At 42.1% G+C, this 20,145-nt stretch overlaps 1 protein-coding gene across 3 annotated transcripts in view; it reads left to right on the top strand.

Annotated features, from left to right (window-relative positions):
- Positions 1-20,145, top strand: part of Bmper (BMP binding endothelial regulator) — a 254,257-nt gene that overhangs the window by 71,514 nt on the left and 162,598 nt on the right. For all 3 annotated transcript variants that reach the window (XM_045135611.1, XM_045135609.1, XM_045135610.1), the window contains exon 6: positions 3,098-3,180. In XM_045135611.1, coding sequence (XP_044991546.1) covers positions 3,098-3,180 — 83 coding nt within the window. The remainder of the gene's footprint in view (positions 1-3,097; positions 3,181-20,145) is intronic.

Genomic DNA, 20,145 nt, shown 5'->3' with positions numbered 1-20,145 from the left:
TCAGTCAGTTTTCTCAGACAGGTGTTTTCTCTGACCCTTCCCCTCATTGCTGATGATGCGCACATCTGCTCTGAATGTGAAAGGTCATCTCTACAGGGACTGCTGTTCTCGGAACCTTCCTGTGAGGTAGTGATGGTAGGAGGCAAGACACCATGGAAAGGTGCTCTGCAGAGATGAGCCAAAGCCCCCTTCATTCCCCTCCATGTGAGTCTCATTCATAAAGCAGTTTTTCATCCTTGAATATCAAGAACACTTAGTTTCCAAAGCTTCTAGCTTTCCCCCTGTCCCAAGAGAAGCCTCCTTTCCACACACGGGCTTCTGTAGAGCTTGTGTTATTGGCTCAGCTTACATGAAGGCAAAACACTGGCTAAAAGTAAACTAAACCCATGACACCACTAATTTGTATCTATCCAGTGGTTTGCTTCAGTACCTTTCCTTCTAAATGTGTTGGACAGTTTGCATCACATGCAAATGTCCTTCAGTGCCTTGAAGAACCTTATGAAGGTGGAGCAGTAGTTCTTCAGGATGTGGTGGGGAATTGCAAAGCTAAATGATAGCCAGGCATGGTGGCTTTGGGAGGCAGAGGTAGGAGGACTGCCATGAGTTCAAAACCACCCTAAGATTACACAGTGAATTCCAGGTCAACCTGGACTAGAGCAAGAACCTATTTCCAACAAATAAATAAACAAACAAACAACCCCCACTAAATGTTGACGCCCAGGCTGTGTCCCCAGCAAATTCTATCTGAATATTGGGGACAGGAAGATTTTCAAGTAATTTGTATACACAGCCAAGTTTAAGATTTATAATAGAATAAGTTATTTTTCTATATGTATTTAAGCATAATAGCTATTAAATATTTGTTCAGTTCTCTTGAGTGAATGATAGCTTTATCAATCAGAATCTGTTCAGAGGCCTCACACTGCTTCCCCACAGCTACAAGAGCCCCCAAGGAACAAGGGTTATGCAAAAGGAGCCCTGAAACGTGACAACTTTTCACCCCAGGTGACACCCTTCCCTCAGGAGACAGTCATGCTAGAAGCTGCCTTTGAAACTCAGACATGCAAACTCAGCACTTGAACTTTCCACATTTGACCTCTTGCTTCTTTTTCATTCTGCTTTTTGGCTGAGTTCACATATTTCAATGCCAAATCCTCACAACTGACCAAGGACAGCAAGAAACTGAGCTCCATGTGGATGAGTATCAGACCAAGGACCAGAAGTGAGCAAGGGCCACAAGGCAGGGCTAGGACCTCTTTTCTCACCATTAGACCGCCATACCTCACCATGTACCAGATTCTCGTGTTTTGGGAGAGTGAACAATGCAGAGGCCACACACCAATGTTGACCCCAGGCAACATTTTGTGTTCAAGGATGAGATCAGGAACCCACTTTACTCCCTTTCTTGAGTTCTAAAGGACCATGTTTAGGATGCAAATTGGAGGATTCAAAGGGAGCTGCCTCCAGAATGTCTCATCCTTTGCCTTTGGAGGGAAGCCATAGCTAGGGACAGTCAAGGGAAGCCTTAGGGTGTTCCTAGTAATTCACAAGGACTGACATCTGTTGGTTCAGCAGTGGCATTCTGCAAAGTGATAAGCACGCATAGTCTGTGGTCAGTCTCATCCTGAGATGGATTCCAAGGCATTTCTTGTCATCTTCGCCTTCCTTTTTGTCTGAATCTCTTCTCATGGAAGGTCATTTGTAATAGGGACAGTCACATAGAATTTTTAGTTTCGATTCTTTCACTTGTCAGTTGTAGACAGTTGTAGTAATCTGTATGACAGAATCAGAGGCATAGACATAGGGAAGAACTGAAGTATTTTGTTGCCTTTGGAAAGAAACAACTAGGAACAGCCCTGAGATACCACTAGTGAGGCCCCATACTTACCAAGTTTTTCCACACCGTCATGAACAGTGGGCAAGTAGCTGGTTGCTAGCTCTGGGTGGAAGTGTCAAAAGGTCTTCCTCGTGGGTCATTATTTGGATCCACTTTACTTGGTTATTTCTCTTTAGCCTTAGCCCTTGTTCTCACATTCTTTTGTTTATCTGTGAGACAGATGGGGCTGGGGTTAGGCCACCTGGGACAGCGCTTGTTCTTGTCAGGACGCGGTTGTTTCTGCGGGCAGTCTTACTTGGCAGGTCTTAAGACATTTTGAGCCTTCATAAAAGCCCATTGAGAGTTCTACTGCTAGCTCTGTCCACTAATGTAGAAAGTGACCTGTACCATTCTGGCCTTGTAAAGACAGCCATGAACTGATAGTCCTGCATGATACTGTGACAATTACTTGTAGCCTGTGCCTCAGGTTCTTTAGAATATAGCAGTGTCCTGAGCATCCTTCTGAATAAGAGACAACACCTGGACTTGTGTCTGTTATGAGCCAAACTTTGTAAGAACCACAGCCCCATGAACACACAGGGTGGTGCTGAAACCCACATGGAATGCCTTGTCCTGTCCCTGCCCATTCTTGGCTTTTTTCATAGCAAGGTGGGTCAGAAGTGAGTTCATGTCACAACTTGGTCACCTGCTATGTTTTCCTCATCTGTGAAACAAGGGGCAGAGTTCCTGTTTTGTATGATTATTGGGAAGATGAAGTGAGAGGCACATTGGGCCTGGAAGAGGCTGTAAGATTGCAGGCAGCTCCCTGCAGTGCATTTACTCTTTCGCACTTGCTGAGCAAGAGCCTTACCACTGGGCTGTCTCCCCAGTGCAGTGGGATTTCCTCTTTATCTCATTGACCTCTCCCCTTGGCTTTCCTTTGACCTCCTTTGACCCCTCTGTGATTGATTCCTCACACAGTGGTCAGTGTTTTTGTGACGCAGCTATGAGATCTTGCTGCATGACCCTCAGGAGCTCATCTACTGTCTGAGGTTTAACTGTCTCTGTTTCCTCTCATCTTTAGGGATTCTGGTATTATACCAACATGACAGTCAGTTGTACTGAACCATCTTTGTTTTCCTTTTTGCTTGTGACTAAAGAGGATACTCTTTGAGGTAGAGGTGGAGGAGCAGGTGGGAGATGGTGAGCAGTGGATGGAAGGATCTTGTCAAGCTCAGTGAAGCCTGCTCTCCTAACACTGAACACTTCTTTGTTTTCCAGGCTGTGTGTTTGAAGGTGTGCTATACCAGGAAGGAGAGGAGTTTCAGCCGGAAGGAAGCAAATGTATCAAGTGCTCCTGCATTGTAAGTCCAGCTAAGGATGCTGCTCGGGAGATCCTAGGAGTTAACTGTTACTTGGCTTTACCAAGAGCAGCCTCAAACTCTTACATTCACTCCATCTTCACCAGTCTCCTGATGTAGAACTAAGGGGAAGTCAAGTCCATGTGAGGCAGGTATCTCAACATCAGCACCACTGACCCCCTGGGCTGGGAGGCTTTCTGTTTGTGAGCTGTTCTGTGTGTCATAGGAAGCTCAGCTCAGCAGTATCCTGACCTCAGCTGACTAAGTCCTCAGGTGTACAATCAACAATGTCTTCCTATTCTTGCCCACTGTCCTCCAGAGCACAAACCAGCTTTCAGTTAAGAACCCCTGTCTCCCAGTGTTCCTCCTACTTCTTGGGGCAGAGCAGCTCCTTTCTGGGGCAGCTGATGAATGTGAAACAGTCATGTAGAACTGATGCTTTGTGGGGTGAGGCTGCTTTCCATGGTTGTGAGGGATGGACGAGATTCAGGACAGAGTGGGGATTGGTGAGACAGGCATGAGAAAGGGAATCTGGCCCATGCTGTAACTTTACAAGGATTTATTTGATTTATTTAAGTTATTTGCTTATTTTTTATTTTTTTGAAGTAGGGTCTCACTCTGGTCCAGGCTGACCTGGAATTCACTATGTAGTCTCAGGGTGTCCTCGAACTCTCAGAGATCCTCCCACCTCTACCTCCCACGTGCTGGGATTAAAGGCGTGTGCCACCACACCTGGCTCTTTTTTATTTTAATGCATTTAAAGTGGGAGTAAATCTATTGTTGGTAGTAGTGGTCATGTTGATGATGAGGAATTTGATCTCCCATAGCTGCTCAACTTATTTATAGTAGGAGTTACCACAGCTATATTTTTTCAACCTTTTGTAATAAAGAGCATATAGTTTCCAAGTAGCTTGTGACAGAATGCATGTCAGGATATTAAAAAGGAAACATATAAGGAATTCTAGTATCTTTATCTTCCAAGGCAGAATCACATGAGGATCATCATAAATCATAGCATTTGCCATTTCTCCTCGTTTTTTTTTTTTTTTCTAAAATAGTTTCATCTTCCTATGGCACACACACTCAACCTAGAATCATAGTGGTGTCCAATCTTCTGATGTTCAGACATAGCATTGTCAGCTACGAATGTGTTAGGCTACATTCATAGCAATCCCGGGATGCATAGGGCCCACAGACTAAGGGTTGGACATGCTGCAAGAGAATCCAGTTTATTTTTTTTTAATTTTTATTTATTTATTTGAGAGCGACAGACACAGAGAGAAAGACAGATAGAGAGAGAGAGAGAATGGGCGTGCCAGGGCTTCCAGACTCTGCAAACGAACTCCAGACGCGTGCGCCCCCTTGTGCATCTGGCTAACGTGGGACCTGGGGAACCGAGCCTCGAACCGGGGTCCTTAGGCTTCACAGGCAAGCGCTTAACCGCTAAGCCATCTCTCCAGCCCAGAATCCAGCTTATTTTAAACATGATGAAAGGTGATGGATGTTGTATCAAAGAGAAGGATAGGATGAAAGAGAGACAAGGCAGGATGCATGCATGTAGATGTAAAGCATCCATACAACATAGTAAAACACAAAAGTTATTCACTAATGAAAATGAACATGACCTTGCATATTCTAATTCAACTTCTATTTTTGTGTATAGTTTTATATTTTTATGTAACTGATTATTTTTGTTAAATATTGCACATTTCTCAATTTTTATTTCTTCCATATTGGAAAATGTTAACATTTTTTGTTTATTTTTATTAATCACACTCTTCTGGGAGTGAATTGAGTTAGGAAAAAGACCACAGATTCCAACAGTAAATCTTAAGCGTATGCCTGGATGAATTATGTTTCTGTTAAAGGTGTGCCAAGGTCAGATACCCAAGCCTCCGCGGGGAGGAAACTCAGAAGGTGATGAGGAAGATAGGAAGTTCCTGTCATTTCACTAATGACATCAGTGACAAGTATCCAAAAGTGGAAATGGAAATGAATTTCTGTATACAAGAATCACAAACTCAAATATACCGAGACATTTGGATTTCACCTATTTCTAAATGTTATTTGTGGGCTGGAGAGATGGCTTAGCGGTTAAGCGCTTGCCTGTGAAGCCTAAGGACCCCGGTTCGAGGCTCGGTTCCCCAGGTCCCACATTAGCCAGATGCACAAGGGGGCGCACGCATCTTGAGTTCGTTTGCAGTGGCTGGAAGCCCTGGCGTACCCATTCTCTCTCTCTCCCTCTCCCTGTCTTTCTCTCTGTGTCTGTCGCTCTCAAATAAATAAATAAATAAATGAACAAAAAAAATTTTAAATGTTATTTGTGCCGAATGGAGCATATACCAAAGGGCCAAGTTCAGGTCCGTGGAAGACCTCATCTCATTTTCAGTTAAGAAATACATAGATGTTATTTGTACAGCTCAGTTGGTTTCTTCAGAATTGTAGTCTGAACCCTTTCCTAAACACTTGAGTCTAACGTACTACACACCTATAGTTCCCATCTTCTTTCTGGTTCTTGTCGCCATCCTCACACTGAAATAGTACTTAATGGCTTTGCTTGCATTTCGATGACCAGCTGTAAATTAATAGAATAAACGTGAGAGAAGAAAGAGCTCATGCTAGAGGACAAATGACTTGGACGTGGGGGAAGGATCATAGAGCAGGTTTTTATTTATTTATTTATTTATTTTTTAGACAGGGTCATACTGAAGCCTAGGCTGACCCAGAACTCACTTTGTATCTCAGGCTGGCTTTGAACTCGTGGCAAGCCTCCCACCTCAGCCTCCTGAGTGCTGCGACCATGCACCACCACGCCTAGAGGGTTTTGTTCTTTCCGTAAATACTAACATCTGAGGTGTAAGCTTTCATTCTGGTTGTTTATTATTTAAGTAGCCTAGTTTTAAAGTAGTATTTTCATTTTGCTATATATGTTTTTTTTTCCAGCTTTTGGCATTTTCATATATGTATCATTTGATCTCATGCCCCCAAATTACTCTCTGTTATCTCCCTTCTTCTCCCATTAAACTCATATTCTTCCCTATTAATCCCCATCTGATTTTCCTGCCTTTAAAAAAAAAAAACACATTAAGTTAAATTAAGGTTGCTGGCATCATCATGGGTAGAAGGTTATTTATTGTGGAATGGGCAACTTGCCAGTGGCCCCACCACTGATGAACCTCACTGCCACTCTCTGGCCATAGTTGCCATTATGTAGTCTGGGAGGTCTTGCGTCTCTGATACCCTTCCTGCATTGATAAAGAACTGTAAACCATGGCTGCTGTGAATTCAGGACAAGATTAGAGACATTGTCAAATGTCATGAAGAAAGAGGGTTGACCTCTCTTATCCTTGCATTCCTTCTTCACGTGAAGACAGGGCTCACTTCTTGTGGATGACCCTATAGGTGCCATTTTGAATGCAAACAATAAAAAAAATCTGGAGCCTTGACTTTGGGCTTCAGACTTCAGGACTGTGAGAAATAGGACAAGTGAGTTGCTCAGAGGTTAAAGGCACTTGCTTGCAAAGCCTGAGGGCCCAGTTTGATTCCCCAGTACCCATGCAAAGCCAGACACACAAAGTGGCAAGAGACCATGATATGCCCATACTTCTCTTTCTCTCACTCTCTCTCAGAAATAAATATATGTGTAAAATAATAGGTAAATAACATATTTTTAAAAGAACTGTCGGAAGTAAATTTCTGTTCTAGATCATTATCTAGTCTATAGAATTTTGTTCTAGCAATGCAAATTAACCAAGATCTGAAATGAACCACCAATGTAAGTGACCAGATATTAGTTTTATCTGGGATTCTTGAAGCCCATAGAAACTTCATGCTTCAGATTTTTCCTACCTGATGGGTGGGAGAGGCTGAGAGGTCAGCTCTCTTCAGTCATTGAGTCAAGCTTCCCTCAGGATGGTTGATTAGCATTTTCAACTGCCACTCAAGGAGCAAAGCGGCCTTTAATAGCAGAGGAAGGCACCCAGGTACTGACCATACACACCTAGCCCTGCACTCATGTGTTAAAGACTAGTGAATTATAAGTGAGGCTGCCAGAGTCACCTGCAGCAGGTGCATGTATATGTGTGCTAAAAGAGCTTGTGAATATGTATTTACATGTGTTTGTGTCTCTGAATATGTGTGCAGACATGGACATAAGTATATATGTAAACAAATACATACACATATATACTGTACATATTTAGAAGGCTGCACCTTTAGCATTCACTCTCTCCTGTGTATCCCTGTTCTTTCTTCTTGTTTACCTAGAGAGTTGTTGACATTTCAGAGCTGGTCATTACCCACACACCAGTGTAATACCCCATGGACCCCGTTCCCTAAGAGGAATGTAGTCACTTTCTTATTTCTGTTCCTGAGATGCTGTGGCTCTCAACTGCTAGCTTACTTGCCCTTCTTCCCTCCTTCCCTTCTTTCCTCTACACATACATGTGTGTGTCCAAGCCACAACACCAGTTCCTGGTTTATTTTCCTTCTCTCTATGTTAGTTGAGAAGGGAGCATGTCACCTTTCCTAAGTTCATCTCTTTGTTCTCAGTGTTTGTTACCACAGGTGCTCTCTCTTTCCTGGTCTATAACTTTTAAAAATATTATTTATTTGCAAGCAGAGGGAGATAGAATAGAGACAGACACACAGAGAGAATGGGTATGTCAAGGCCTCTAGCTGCTGCAAACTCCAAATGCATGTGCCACCTTATGCATCTGGCTTTACATAGGTACTGTGGAATCGAATCCTGGTTGTTAGGCTTTGCAGGCAAGAGCCTTAACTGCTGAGCCACCTTTCCTAGTCTCTCTTTTGATGTACAATACTAAGCAACAGTAATATTTTCTCTATCATATTGCAACAAGTCTGCTCTTTCAAGCAAGCCAGCCCGCTCTTGCTGGGACAATCTCTCCTGTATTCTATCCATTATTGCCTGCTGACTTCATGCATATGGAGTTATAGGGGTGGGCAGAGCACGCCTCATATATATTATCTGGCTGATGGATGAATAGTGCCCCCCATTCTCAAGTGAATATTGTCATGTGAGCACATGTTAAATCTAATCCCCTTCTTTGCACTCTCTAAATTGGTGGAAATTGTCTAGCCATGCTTTGGTGATGTGGTGACAGAGAGGCAGGCAGACCAACAGAAGGGCCTTTCATCTGATTAAGATGGATGCCTTAGCTCATAAAACAAATGCCTTGCACATGATTTTACATCCTGGTTTACTTGGGACAGTGCACGGTGGCATTCCAGACAGCTGAGAACATGCTGACCTTTGGCGATAGATAGAGAGGGCGTCACAACCCTTCACGCCTACCCATTCCAGCATCAGTGTCCAACATGTTTAGGTGTGAATATCATGACTCACAGACGACACGCAGCACTTTAGATCACTTCTTAAGCTGTATCATCCCCATTTACACATCATATGCATAGAGCAGCCAAGGAGATTACATCTCCAGAGTCCAGAGTCCAGATACTGGTCGGCAGAGTGGTGACTTGCTTTCCCTTAGCAGTTTCCCATGGCTGGCTGAGTCACATTAGAGCACGTTACTTATGAGATGTGTTTTGTGTAAGCACTGCACTAATTTTAAAATTCTGTTTGTTTATTTATTTATTTGAGAGCAACAGACAGAGCAAGAAAGAGGCAGAGAGGGAGAGAGAAAGAGAGAATGGGTGCACCAGGGCCTCCAGCCACTGCAAACGAACTCCAGATGCATGCGCTCCCTTGTGCATCTGGCTAACGTGGGTCCTGGGGAATAGAGCCTCGAACCGGGGTCCTTAGGCTTCACAGGCAAGCACTTAACCGCTAAGCCTTCTCTCCAGCCCCTGCATTAATTTTAAAACAGAGAAATGATCCTTTCCCAAGTTTGAAGCATTCTAGGCACTGATTGAAGCCCACGTCTGCTTCCTATCCACTTTTCCCTTGAGGCTTTATGACCTGCACGACCATCTAGCACACAGCTGTTTCACTCAGTCACACACTCAGGAGCAGGATGGTGGAGCTGCACTGACATTTTTTAAAAACTCGTCTTTAAGATTGTAAGACTGAAGATGAAGGTGGCCATGAGAGATGTCTGTGTTCTTTTTTAGATGAAGTTGTTTTTGAAACCCTATACACTCAGAGTTCATAGAAATTGTTTACCAAGAGGAGTATAATGCCACGGGGTTGAAGGTGCTTGTGTAAGAGTGGCAAGGCCTCAGTCTGCACAACCATCCAAATTAAGTGGACAAGATTAATTTCTTTTGATTTACAAAGATGTGTTACGTTCCGAGGCTTTTTACCAATGAGCATGAGTCATTAATGGGCTGCCTTGATGAGGGGACCGGCCTTTATTGGTACTTAGAAGCCCTGAAGTTCATAAACACCTTTGCTCACACGTACACTTGAGATATTACAAAGTCCTGTCTTCCAGAGGAAATGAAACTCTAAGGAAGGTGGTTTTTAGACAACACAGATGAGAAAGTTGATATCTTGCTGGTTTCCTTTTTCAAGCCCTCATTCCTTAAGATGTCCAGGCCCTGCCCATCTCTTTGGCCCTCTCCCTTGTTCTCTCTAGTGTGGACATTCTGGCCTTTGGACTCATCATTACGTTCCACACAAGCCACGTGGTGCCCTGCTCGGCCTAGAATGGAAAGCCACGGCTTGACAAGGTCCCCGGTGAATCCATCTGACAAATACACAGTGAAGAACACTGTCAACCTCAACATGGCCTCTATGATGGCTGCACCCTCTTAGTGAGCACCCACTCATTTTGCTCTGAAACTAGAACATTTTATCTTCAGGGAAACTTGTTCTGACTCCCCTGAACAGACCATCCCCATTATAAAACCATTTTATAGTACCCAGTGCTTCGTTTCTCAAATGTGTACAATTGTCTGAAATGGGTTTTTTTTTTTTAATGATTTTTAAAATCTACGTTTCTTTGTTTCTTGGTGCGTGTGTGGTGCATGCACATGTGTGCAGGTGCCCGGGCCCCTTGGTCACACAGGTAGGGACAGTGGAGGACAGCGGGCACCCTCCTCTGCTGCTTGCCTTGCTTCCTTGAGACAAGTCTCACTGGACATGGAGCTGCCATTTCCGTCATACTTTGCTGACAGCTGAGCCTTCTCAATTCCTCGACCTAGACCCCCTCAGTACTCAGGGTACAGATGTGTATGGCCAGAGCTGCCTCTCTACGTGGGTTACAGGTTGAACTCGGGTCATCAGGCTTGTCCAGCAAGTGCTTTAACCTGCTGAGTCATCTATGTACAGCCTAGTGATTGTGCACCCGGGGTGCAGGGTGACAGTTCCCGTGATTGTACACCCAGGCACATGGTGACAGTTCTAGTGATTGTACCCCTGGGGTACAATATGGCAGCTCTATACATGGGCACGTGTTAGAGGATTTGATCAGGATAAAATGTTGACTTCGTGTTTTGGGTGCTTGCTACCTCGTGGATGTTCATCATAATCACTGCATTCATGTGCAAATGATGCCAATGTGCCTCATTCTGATCCCTTTTCTTCACCCCACCTCTGGTCCTCCTGCCCTTTTTTCCACCCATCCTTCATACCTGTCCTTCCTCCCTCACAAACAGTTTGGCAGGGAAGAGAGAAGATGCACACACCGGGGGAGGCGATTAGGAAGGAGGGTGGATTTGGGCTCAGCTGTTGTGGCGCTTGTTATAAACGGGTTCTGTGGAATGAATATGACTTCCCAGGAGACCTTTTATTTGAGAAGTGTTCCCTAAGCCTTAAAGGATCCCACAATGCCTGGCAGTAGGATGCGGCCCCCTCACTATGATAGAGCTATTAGCAAAGGGCTCAATCCTCTCTCCTCCATGCCGACCTTGCAGTATGAGGGAGCGGTCTGAGCTCCAGCTTGGATTGCATTGCCTGTAATGGAAAGCAGAGGGATACATTATTTTTCCGTGGTCACATGTGGCCACCACAGTCCAAGCTGCACACTCCCAACCGTACCATTTTAGGGACTTGGGACCCTCAGTGTCTCAACCCTCTCTCGTGGCCTCTGCCTTAGTTGCGATAATAAGTGCAATTTGGCACATTTTAGTCACAAGCTGTCATTTTATCTTCCTTGTCCATGGGGAGAAATTTGGCTATAGCTGAGTAATAAGTTGGAGAATTGAGCAATTATTGAGTGAATTAGATCAATGTGGGCAGTTTATCTAACTCACACAGGCCAAAAAATCTCAGTGGGGTTTTCAGAAGCAGTCTAAAATATTGGTACAATTTTCCCAGTGTTCCTTTGTTCAATATGGATCTAGCATCACTCTGAGGACTAAAAAGCCTTGGGTTTGAACAATCACTGGAACAAGAACTTTCTTTCTTTCTTTTTTTTTTTTTTTTTTTTTGGTTTTTCAAGGTAGGGTCTCACTCTGGTCCAGGCTGACCTGGAATTAACTCTGTCATCTCAGGGTGGCCTTGAACTCATGGCAATTCTCCTACCTCTGCCTCCCGAGTGCTGGGATTAAAGGCATGTGCCACCATGCCCGGCTAGAACTTTCTTTCTTACAGGGTTGGATAGTATTTGGCCACTAGAAAGGGCTTCCAGTTCACTTAGAATTTGGGCTGGACCATCAAGGTGTGTATATTGGTGACATAAATTATATTAAATCTGAGCAGGAATACCTATTGTGCTCAAGACTCTACTGGAAAGTGTACCAGAAAGGCGTTCCATTAGTCTGGTCTGGGCTGGACCATAAAGTGGTGTATCCTGGTGATGCACATTATGTAAAATCTGTGTAGGTGTGGGCATGCCTACATGCCCAGGACTCTACTAGAAAGCATATCTCATTAGGCTGAATCTATATGTGTTCAACTCTTGGTATGGGGTGTTGTTTCTGAAAATTGTTCAAAATCACTAAAATTGATCTGTGTTTAAGGTAAATCTGGATTAAATGACTACCATAGACATGGGTAGAACCTCAACAGCACCTTAGAAGGAAGATGGCACAGGAGGGATAATTCGAAGGTTTAACTGGGTCTGGCTCAAAGTGGTTATTCCAGTGTGAGGACTTGATTTACACTGAGTTAGGTCTGTGATAGGGTTTAGAATTGATAGAAAGTTAAGACCAGGGCCTCACAGCAGATGTTTAATAGTTCATGAGTCTAGATGTGTTTTTTGAGACATCAGATAATACTTTTGTCAAGTTAGTAAAACTAAGAGGATTTTTTGTGTTGTTGTTGTAAAAAGCTAGGAAATAATTCTCTTACATGTTAAATCCAATCTCAGCCCAGCCTTGTGAATATTCAGAACACAGCCTGAATTATAATTCTTGTTATTTTTATAACTAACATTCTCTCTATGATTAGTTTCTTAAAGAATTTGTGGCTGAAGCATCCCATGAAGTTATTTCTATTTTTAAAATCAATTTATTTGCAAGTAGAGAAGGAGGGAGAAAGAGAGAGAGAGACAGAGAGAGAATGGACATGCCAGGGCCTTCAGCAACTGCAAATGAACTCTTGATGCATGCACCACTTTGAACACCTGGCTTAATGGATGCAAACTTGGGTTGTTAAGCTTTGCAGGTAAGTGCCTTAACTGCTAAGCCATCTTTCTATCCCCTGAAGTTATTTTTCTATATAAGGAGTCAGTTAAAAATAAGCCCAAACATGGGGAGATGGCTTAGCGGTTAAGGCAAAGCCAAAGGACCTTGGTTAGCTTCCCCAGGACCCATGTAAGCCAGATACACAAGGGGGCATATGCATCTGGAGTTTGTTTGCAGTGGCTGGAGGCCCTGGTGCACCCATTTTCTCTCTCTCTGCCTCTTTGTCTTTTTCAAATAAACAAAGTTTAAAAAATTCCAAAAAAATCAAGCCCAACCACAAAAAGTAGAAAGTAAGTTTCCTATTTAACACTTGAGCACTTATATAAAAACATGGTTTGAAAAAAAATCAACAATGTATGGTGGAATTATTGATAATAAGTGATATTATTAAATATGTACCATAGCTGGGTATGGTGGTGCATGCCTTTAATCCCAGCACTTGGGAGGCAGAGGTAGGAGGATTGCCATGAGTTTGAGGCCACCCTGAGACTCCATAGTGAATTCCAGGTCAGCCTGGACCAGAGTGAGACCCTACCTCAAAAAAAAAAAAAAAAAGTACCTTGTGTCAGTCCATATGACACTTGAATGTTAGTTTTCACAAGTACCCTGCAACCTGAGAGATATTAGCAGCCTTTTTAATGAAGAAACTGAGCTTCTGAGAAGTTCAATAGCTTTAGTAAGGTCATATAGCTAGGGAGAGTAGGAAACAAGAACTGCCTGATTAGAATGGCTTATGTCATGTCTCCCTAAGTGCTGTCTCTGCTAACTGAGATAATTCTGAGGTATTGTCTATAATTGCTTATACTTGAAAGTGGGAAGTGCCAGTTGAGTCTATGGAGTGAAGAGGAACCACTCATTTCAAAGAAGAAATAATTGTGATGGGAATATTCAAAAAAAGAACCCCAAATCTAAAGCAAGAGAGAGTGACACAATAACAAAGTGAATTACATTTCTTCTCTCCAAAGCTCAGAAGTCTAAGCAAATTTAAATTCATACCAGATTCAGCCTTGGGCGTTCAGCCTAAGAACATGTCACGATGACACCAGAGTGTATGAAGAGCACATATCTATTACCCGCCCATCAGTTGCCGGAATGGAGACGCTATGATCTATAGTGTTTCTCCTTGCCAAAAAGAAGAAGAAGAAAAAGAAAAGAAAAAAGAAAAAGAAACAATTATGAATACACAGGGAAAATGTGAATGTTTCTGGGACAGAGCCTCATTGCCCCTGCTTCCAGAGATGGGTAGAAGCACATGTGAACCTGGTGAGGTGCATCTGTACCTCCATGGGAAAAGTTCAGGCTTCCATGTTTAGTTCTCTCTTTAGGGATTGTGGTTACACCTGCACATGCCTTTCAATGATGCCGTGAATGTAAGTATAACCTCCTGGCAGAACATAATGTAACTGCTTGTGAATTGCTTTTTCCTGTCTAAGAAATGGGTGAGTGGACTTTGAAATGGGCATTGAGAGTGGAGGGAAGAGTTGATGCATTACATCATCACATCGTGTCTTTGCAAAAACCATTTCTTTTATTTTCTTTCTCTTCCTTTCTCACCCTTTAAAGCCCACTATAGGACAAACTAACTTGTCTCTGAAAAAGTCCAGGAGAGACAGTAATTTTGCTAAACTCTGAAGAACTTTCTCACGATGTCCATGCTTTTAAAAAAAAAAAAAATTATTTGCAAAGAGAGCTAGCTAGCTAACTAGCTACATAATAGATAGGTAGAGTGAGAGTGAGTACCAGGGCCGCTAGCCACTGCAAATGAACTCCAGATGCATGTGCCACTTTGTGCATCTGGCTTTACATGGGTACAAGGGAATTGAACCTGTGTCATTAGGTATTGCAGGCAAGCACCTTAACCACTGAGCAATCTCTCTAGCCCACTTTGTCTATTCTTATTTGCATCTTTCCATCTCTTTTCTGCATCCAGCCAGTCATTTATTAATTTGAAAGTGATTAAGTGTGTCAAAAGTTAGACACTTAGAACCATTAACAAATAGGAGATTACTTTTTCTCTTAAAAAACAGAATGTTGGGCTGGAGAGATGGCTTAGCAGTTAAGCGCTTGCCTTTGAAGCCTAAGGACCCTGGTTCGAGGCTCGATTCCCCAGGACCCACGTTAGCCAGATGCACAAGGGGGCGCATGCATCTGAAATTCGTCTGCAGTGGCTGGAAGCCCTGGCGCGCCCATGCTGTCTCTCTCTCTCTGCCTCGTTCTCTGTCTGTCGCTCTCAAATAAATAAATAAAAATAAACCAAAAAAAAAATTTAAAAAAAAAGAATGTTGACTTGGGTGCACTTATTAAAAATAAATCCTGGGCTGGAGAGATGGCTTTGTGGATAAGATGCTTTCCTGCAAAGCCAAAGGACCTAGGATTGATTGATTCTCCAGTACCCTCATAAGCCAGATACACAAGGTGGCACATGCGTCTATAGTTCATTTGCAATGAATGGAGGCTCTGGTGCACCCATTCTCTCTCTCTCTTTCTTTCTCTAGCTCCCCCTCCCTGTATCTGTCTCTCTCTCTCTCTTTCAAATAAAATATTTAAAAAAACAAAAAAAAATCCAAATCAAAACATAATGTAACATTTTTGTTTGTCAAATAGTTTATGATGATTAGATAAGTCTATATATATTGAAAAATAAAAATAATCATGTAAATCAAAGATAACCACTCTTGATATTTAAAAATATTTTCCTTCCATCTTTTCCCATCATATTTACATAAAATTATGTAGCTGGGGCTGGAGAGATGGCTTAGCAGTTAAGCGCCTGCCTGTGAAGCCTAAGGACCCCGGTTCAAGGCTCAGTTCCCCAGGACCCACGTTAGCCAGATGCACAAGGGGGCGCACGCATCTGGAGTTCGTTTGCAGTGGCTGGAAGCCCTGGCGCGCCCATTCTCTCTCTCTCCCTCTATCTGTGTCTCTGTGTCTGTCGCTCTCAAATAAAAAAATAAATAAAAAGTGAAGAAAAAATATTAAAAAAAAAAATAAAAAAAATTATGTAGCTGGATAACATTGCATTTTATATACAGTCCTCCATCCCTTTATGCAGACTGATTTCTAAAACCTGAAATAAAAAATGCTTCAATATATGACATTTTGAATGCAATGCTCAAAAAATTTCATAATGTAGAGCATTTCACATTTCAAAATTTTGAATTACGGATGCTCAACCAGTAAAGTTTATTTAATTTAATTTAATTTAATTTTCCTTTCCTTTCTTTTCTTTCCTTTCCTTTCTTTCTCTTCCCCTGCCCTGCCCTGCCCTGCCCTGCCCTTTCTGGTGCTGGGGATTGATCACATGGCCTTGAGAATTCTAAGCATGCATGCTGATACTGAACTACACCCCCATTCCTGTTGTAAACATTCTGAAATTAAAATGAAAAAAATCTGACACACTCTTGATCCCAAGTATGTAGGATCACTTATAGACAACCTGTATTGTGAATGTATCTCAATTGCACTACCAGGTTATTGGAGGGATGGCTTAGCAGTTAAGGCACTTGTCTGTAAAGCCAAAGGACCCAGGTTCAATTCCCCAGAACCCACATAAGCCAGATGCACAAGGTGGCACATGTGTCTGGAGCTTGTTTGCAGCAGCTGGAGGCCCTGGTGCATATATTCTCTCCCTTTCTCTCTGTCTCTCTCTCTCTCTCTCTCTCTCTCTGCCTCTTGCTTTCTATCAAATAAATAAATGAATAACTAACTAAATAAATAAAATATTTTAAAAGAAAATAATATTAACAGTTATCTAATATTCCATCAGAACACTACGATTTAATCATTTCTCTGGCATTTTAAATGAATATGTTTTTAGTTTCCAGTATTATGAATGTGATGAGTATTTGTGAAAATTAGGCTTTCCTTGTTTTTCTTATTAAGCTAAATTCATGGAAATTTAGTATGGTTAATGAGGCAAGAATACAGACACTTTGGGGTGTATTTGTATGTATTGCCTAGTTACTTCAAATACTTCATGTCTTCATTTCCATTCCAATCAGAAGCATATGGATGCTTATCTATTTTACCAAAAGTGTTTTCCACCTGAGACTCTATTTTCATTGCATCTGTCTTCTGAAAATGTTTCTGCATATTTTCTATATATTTGCTAGTTATTATTGTTTTGATTTTCTATATACTTATTAGTCATTAATGTGTCTTCTGTAAAAGCATGTTTTTCCATCTAAATTTTCTTTTGTCTGGTTCAAGTTGTAATGAAGGCTGAGGATATGGCTAGTGGTAGAATAATTTCCTAGTATGTGCAAGGCCCTAATTTCAATCCTTACTAGCAACAAATAATATATAAGTAAATAGCGCTGAGAGGTGGTTCATTGGTTAAAGTGCTTGCCTGAAAAATCTAATGACTTGAGTTCAATTCCCCAGTACTCATGTAAAGCCAATTGCACGACGTGGCTCATGCATTTGGAGTTCATTTGCAGTGGCTAGAGGCTCTGGTACAATCTTTCTTTCTCTTTCTGTCTCCCCCTGTCTGTCTCTCTGTGCTTGTAAATACATACATACATACATACATACATACATACATACATACATACATACATACATAAAAGAGTTTTACCAAAGCTCATGTAGGAATAAAATCCTCAGCTATGTTTAAGAGTTTTGTAAGATCATTGAACAAGAACTTAGCTGCATAATATCCTATATACATATGGATAGTGGATGATATCACAGTTTGTTGGAATCCTGTGTTTTCTTCCAATATTTTCATCTTGGACAAAACATGTTCAAAAGGAGGGGGAAAAAACACTGCCAGCTCCCAAAGTTATAGGCTGATAATTTTCTTTATTTAAACTTATCTCTGTCCATCTCTACCACTTCATTTGAGAGAATGACCCCTGAATTCATGATGACATGTAGCCATTCTGAGTTTCTGCAATGTACCCTCCTAACTCACAGCCTTGAGATGTAAGAGTAAGAATGTGCCATTCTGAAGTGTGGGGTCATACTTCTCTTTAAGGAAAAGAAAAGATAAAGCCCCCTTTTTTTCAGCAAAATAGCATTAAATATTAGTGGTAAGTCACAGTTTCAAATGTTTCCAGCTGTTTGATATTTTCTCCAAATAATTGAGTACTTTTTTTATTTTAACTGAGTGTCTGTGGAGCTGCTGCATCCTCTACTCCCGTCTTGGTTGCTGTCTGTGGGCCTCCCCCTGCCCCTTCATCCCTGCGTGCATCTATTTCCCGACACCTTCCTTTCCTAGGGAGCTGCCCCTCTCCCCTTCTCCTCAACAGCCCTGTGGAGGGCAAGCCTGGGATTCCTAAAGTGCCATAATCCACTTTCATTGCAGTCTTGATCACTCCTCAAATAACCATCCCAGCATTTTGCACACACTGGATATTCAGGAAATATCTTTTGAATGAATTGATTACACATTTTGGCACCTTTTAAATGTCATTCAAATGTACAATTTGGAGGGTGGCAGTGCTTTTGTGGTCCTGGGAATGGCTTCAATTACCACCATTCCCTCCAAGTGGAATTTTAAATAGTACCACTTGTTTGGTGTGGAAGCAGCAATGTGTTTGGATTTCAAGGAGCCACAGTCTTCCCCATAGACTAGGAAAGGCTGAACCACAAATGCCAAGAGAGCATTTCTCTTGTATCCGCCATGTCTTTCCTAGCCCACCTCCCAGTTAGAAGTAGTGACTCATCCTTTTGAAACCCACCTATGTGTCCTTACTGTGACCCAGAGAAGCCCGCCTCAAACACTGGGCAGACAGACACTGTTTGCAAAGGGGTCAGGCCTTTTGAATGGAGTGAACCTTCTGTGTAAGTAGCACCATGAAATGAGCTGTGGCCATGAGTTGGCTCTGTGCTGAGACAATGCTGTCACATAATTCTAAGGACCGTATCTTTGCCCCGGTGTCTCTCCAGTCCTTGTGATGGATACACAGAGTCACATGGTATAGTGTGATCATGGTTAACAACATTATGTTCCAGGTATTACATCTTTGAATAAATAAAATCTTAAATCTTTGAACATTATTGAAACTTGACAAAAGAAATTATGAGTGAAAGAAAGGCCACCCACTATTTCCCTGTGTTGTTATGTTCTCTTTATGTAGGGTGTAGAAGAGCTTGCTTAATTTCTTGGTCTGACTTAGTACGTATTTGTAATGCAGTCAAACATCAGCACAAACAGTTGCCCATTATGAAGGACTGTCCTTTGGCCGTCATTGAACCACTAAAATTCAATTATAGAAAAATTGCTTTTTAAATTTCAAAGTGGATATGAATAATTGCCCATTTCATATTATACAGCTCTGTATCTTCGTTTTTCGTGATTTCATTTGTTGTGACAAGCTTTGCCTAATCTTTCACACACCATGTTGCAAGGCTGTGCTGTCTTTGGGACTCTTCCCCACCAATCTGAGTTTATGAATGCAGTTGGCAGATGCTAGGAACAGCTCTTCCCGACATTGCTGGGAAATGCATGTCTTTTTAGATTCAAGTTCAAGAAAAGGAGAGGGAGGGCACCCTTGAGAATTTGGGGTTTGTTATTAGGTTTTCAGCATCCATAATATTCATAAACATCGGACACAGCTGTCTTTAATGACTCAGCCCGCTCGCTGCAAGGAAAGAACGTGGGCCAGGAAAACATCAGGCTCTAAGAAGATTTCTATTTTCCAACACAAAAGTTTTCATCGATTGAAACAAAGTTTGGTTTATAACCAAACTGGCTGTTTACCTTAAAACTTTATCGCTATGTAAAATCATTTGACCAAGCGCTAAGAACAGCGCTTGACATTCTCGGTGTTTCGAGATGCATTTGCCTAGGCTTCTGTCTCATTCTGACTGCTACAAGGCATGTTAGTTGGGTTTTTAGTGAAGACTGTGGTGGACAAAAGCTCTTAGCCTGGTAGTGAGGAGGTTTTGGGGGGCTAGTCCTGCCTGTGCCACTGGAGAATTGTTTGACCTGGAATCTTCTCATTGACAGCTCTAAGACCGGTTCCTCATTGGCCTGTTAGAACCTTCTTGGCTCTGCAGTTCTATAATCACCCTGCTCAGACAAGGAAGCAAGTTACTGGATAGAATCTAAATCCTAGTTGATAGGAAGTATTTTTCTAGTATAATAATAGGTTGCTGAAACATTTATTGATTATTATTTATTTATTTGCAGCCAGAGAGAGGAGAGAGACAAAGAGAATGGGTGTACTGGGGTATCCAGTCACTGCAAACAAACTCCAGATGCATGCACCACTTTATGCATCTGGCTTTATGTGAATACTGGAGAAATCAAATCTGGGTTCTTAGGTTTTGCAGACAAGCACCTTAACTGTTGAGCCATCTGTCCAGCTCCCACTGAAATATTTTTACACGTTTTAAAATTTATACTCAGTAAAATTCACTCTGTTGAGGACATCTGTATCTGTGTGTTAACAAATGCAGGCATGTCTG

This window comes from Jaculus jaculus, chromosome 16 (genome assembly GCF_020740685.1).
Source record: "Jaculus jaculus isolate mJacJac1 chromosome 16, mJacJac1.mat.Y.cur, whole genome shotgun sequence".
NCBI lineage: Eukaryota > Metazoa > Chordata > Mammalia > Rodentia > Dipodidae > Jaculus > Jaculus jaculus.
This window is presented reverse-complemented; position numbering and strand designations above follow the sequence as displayed.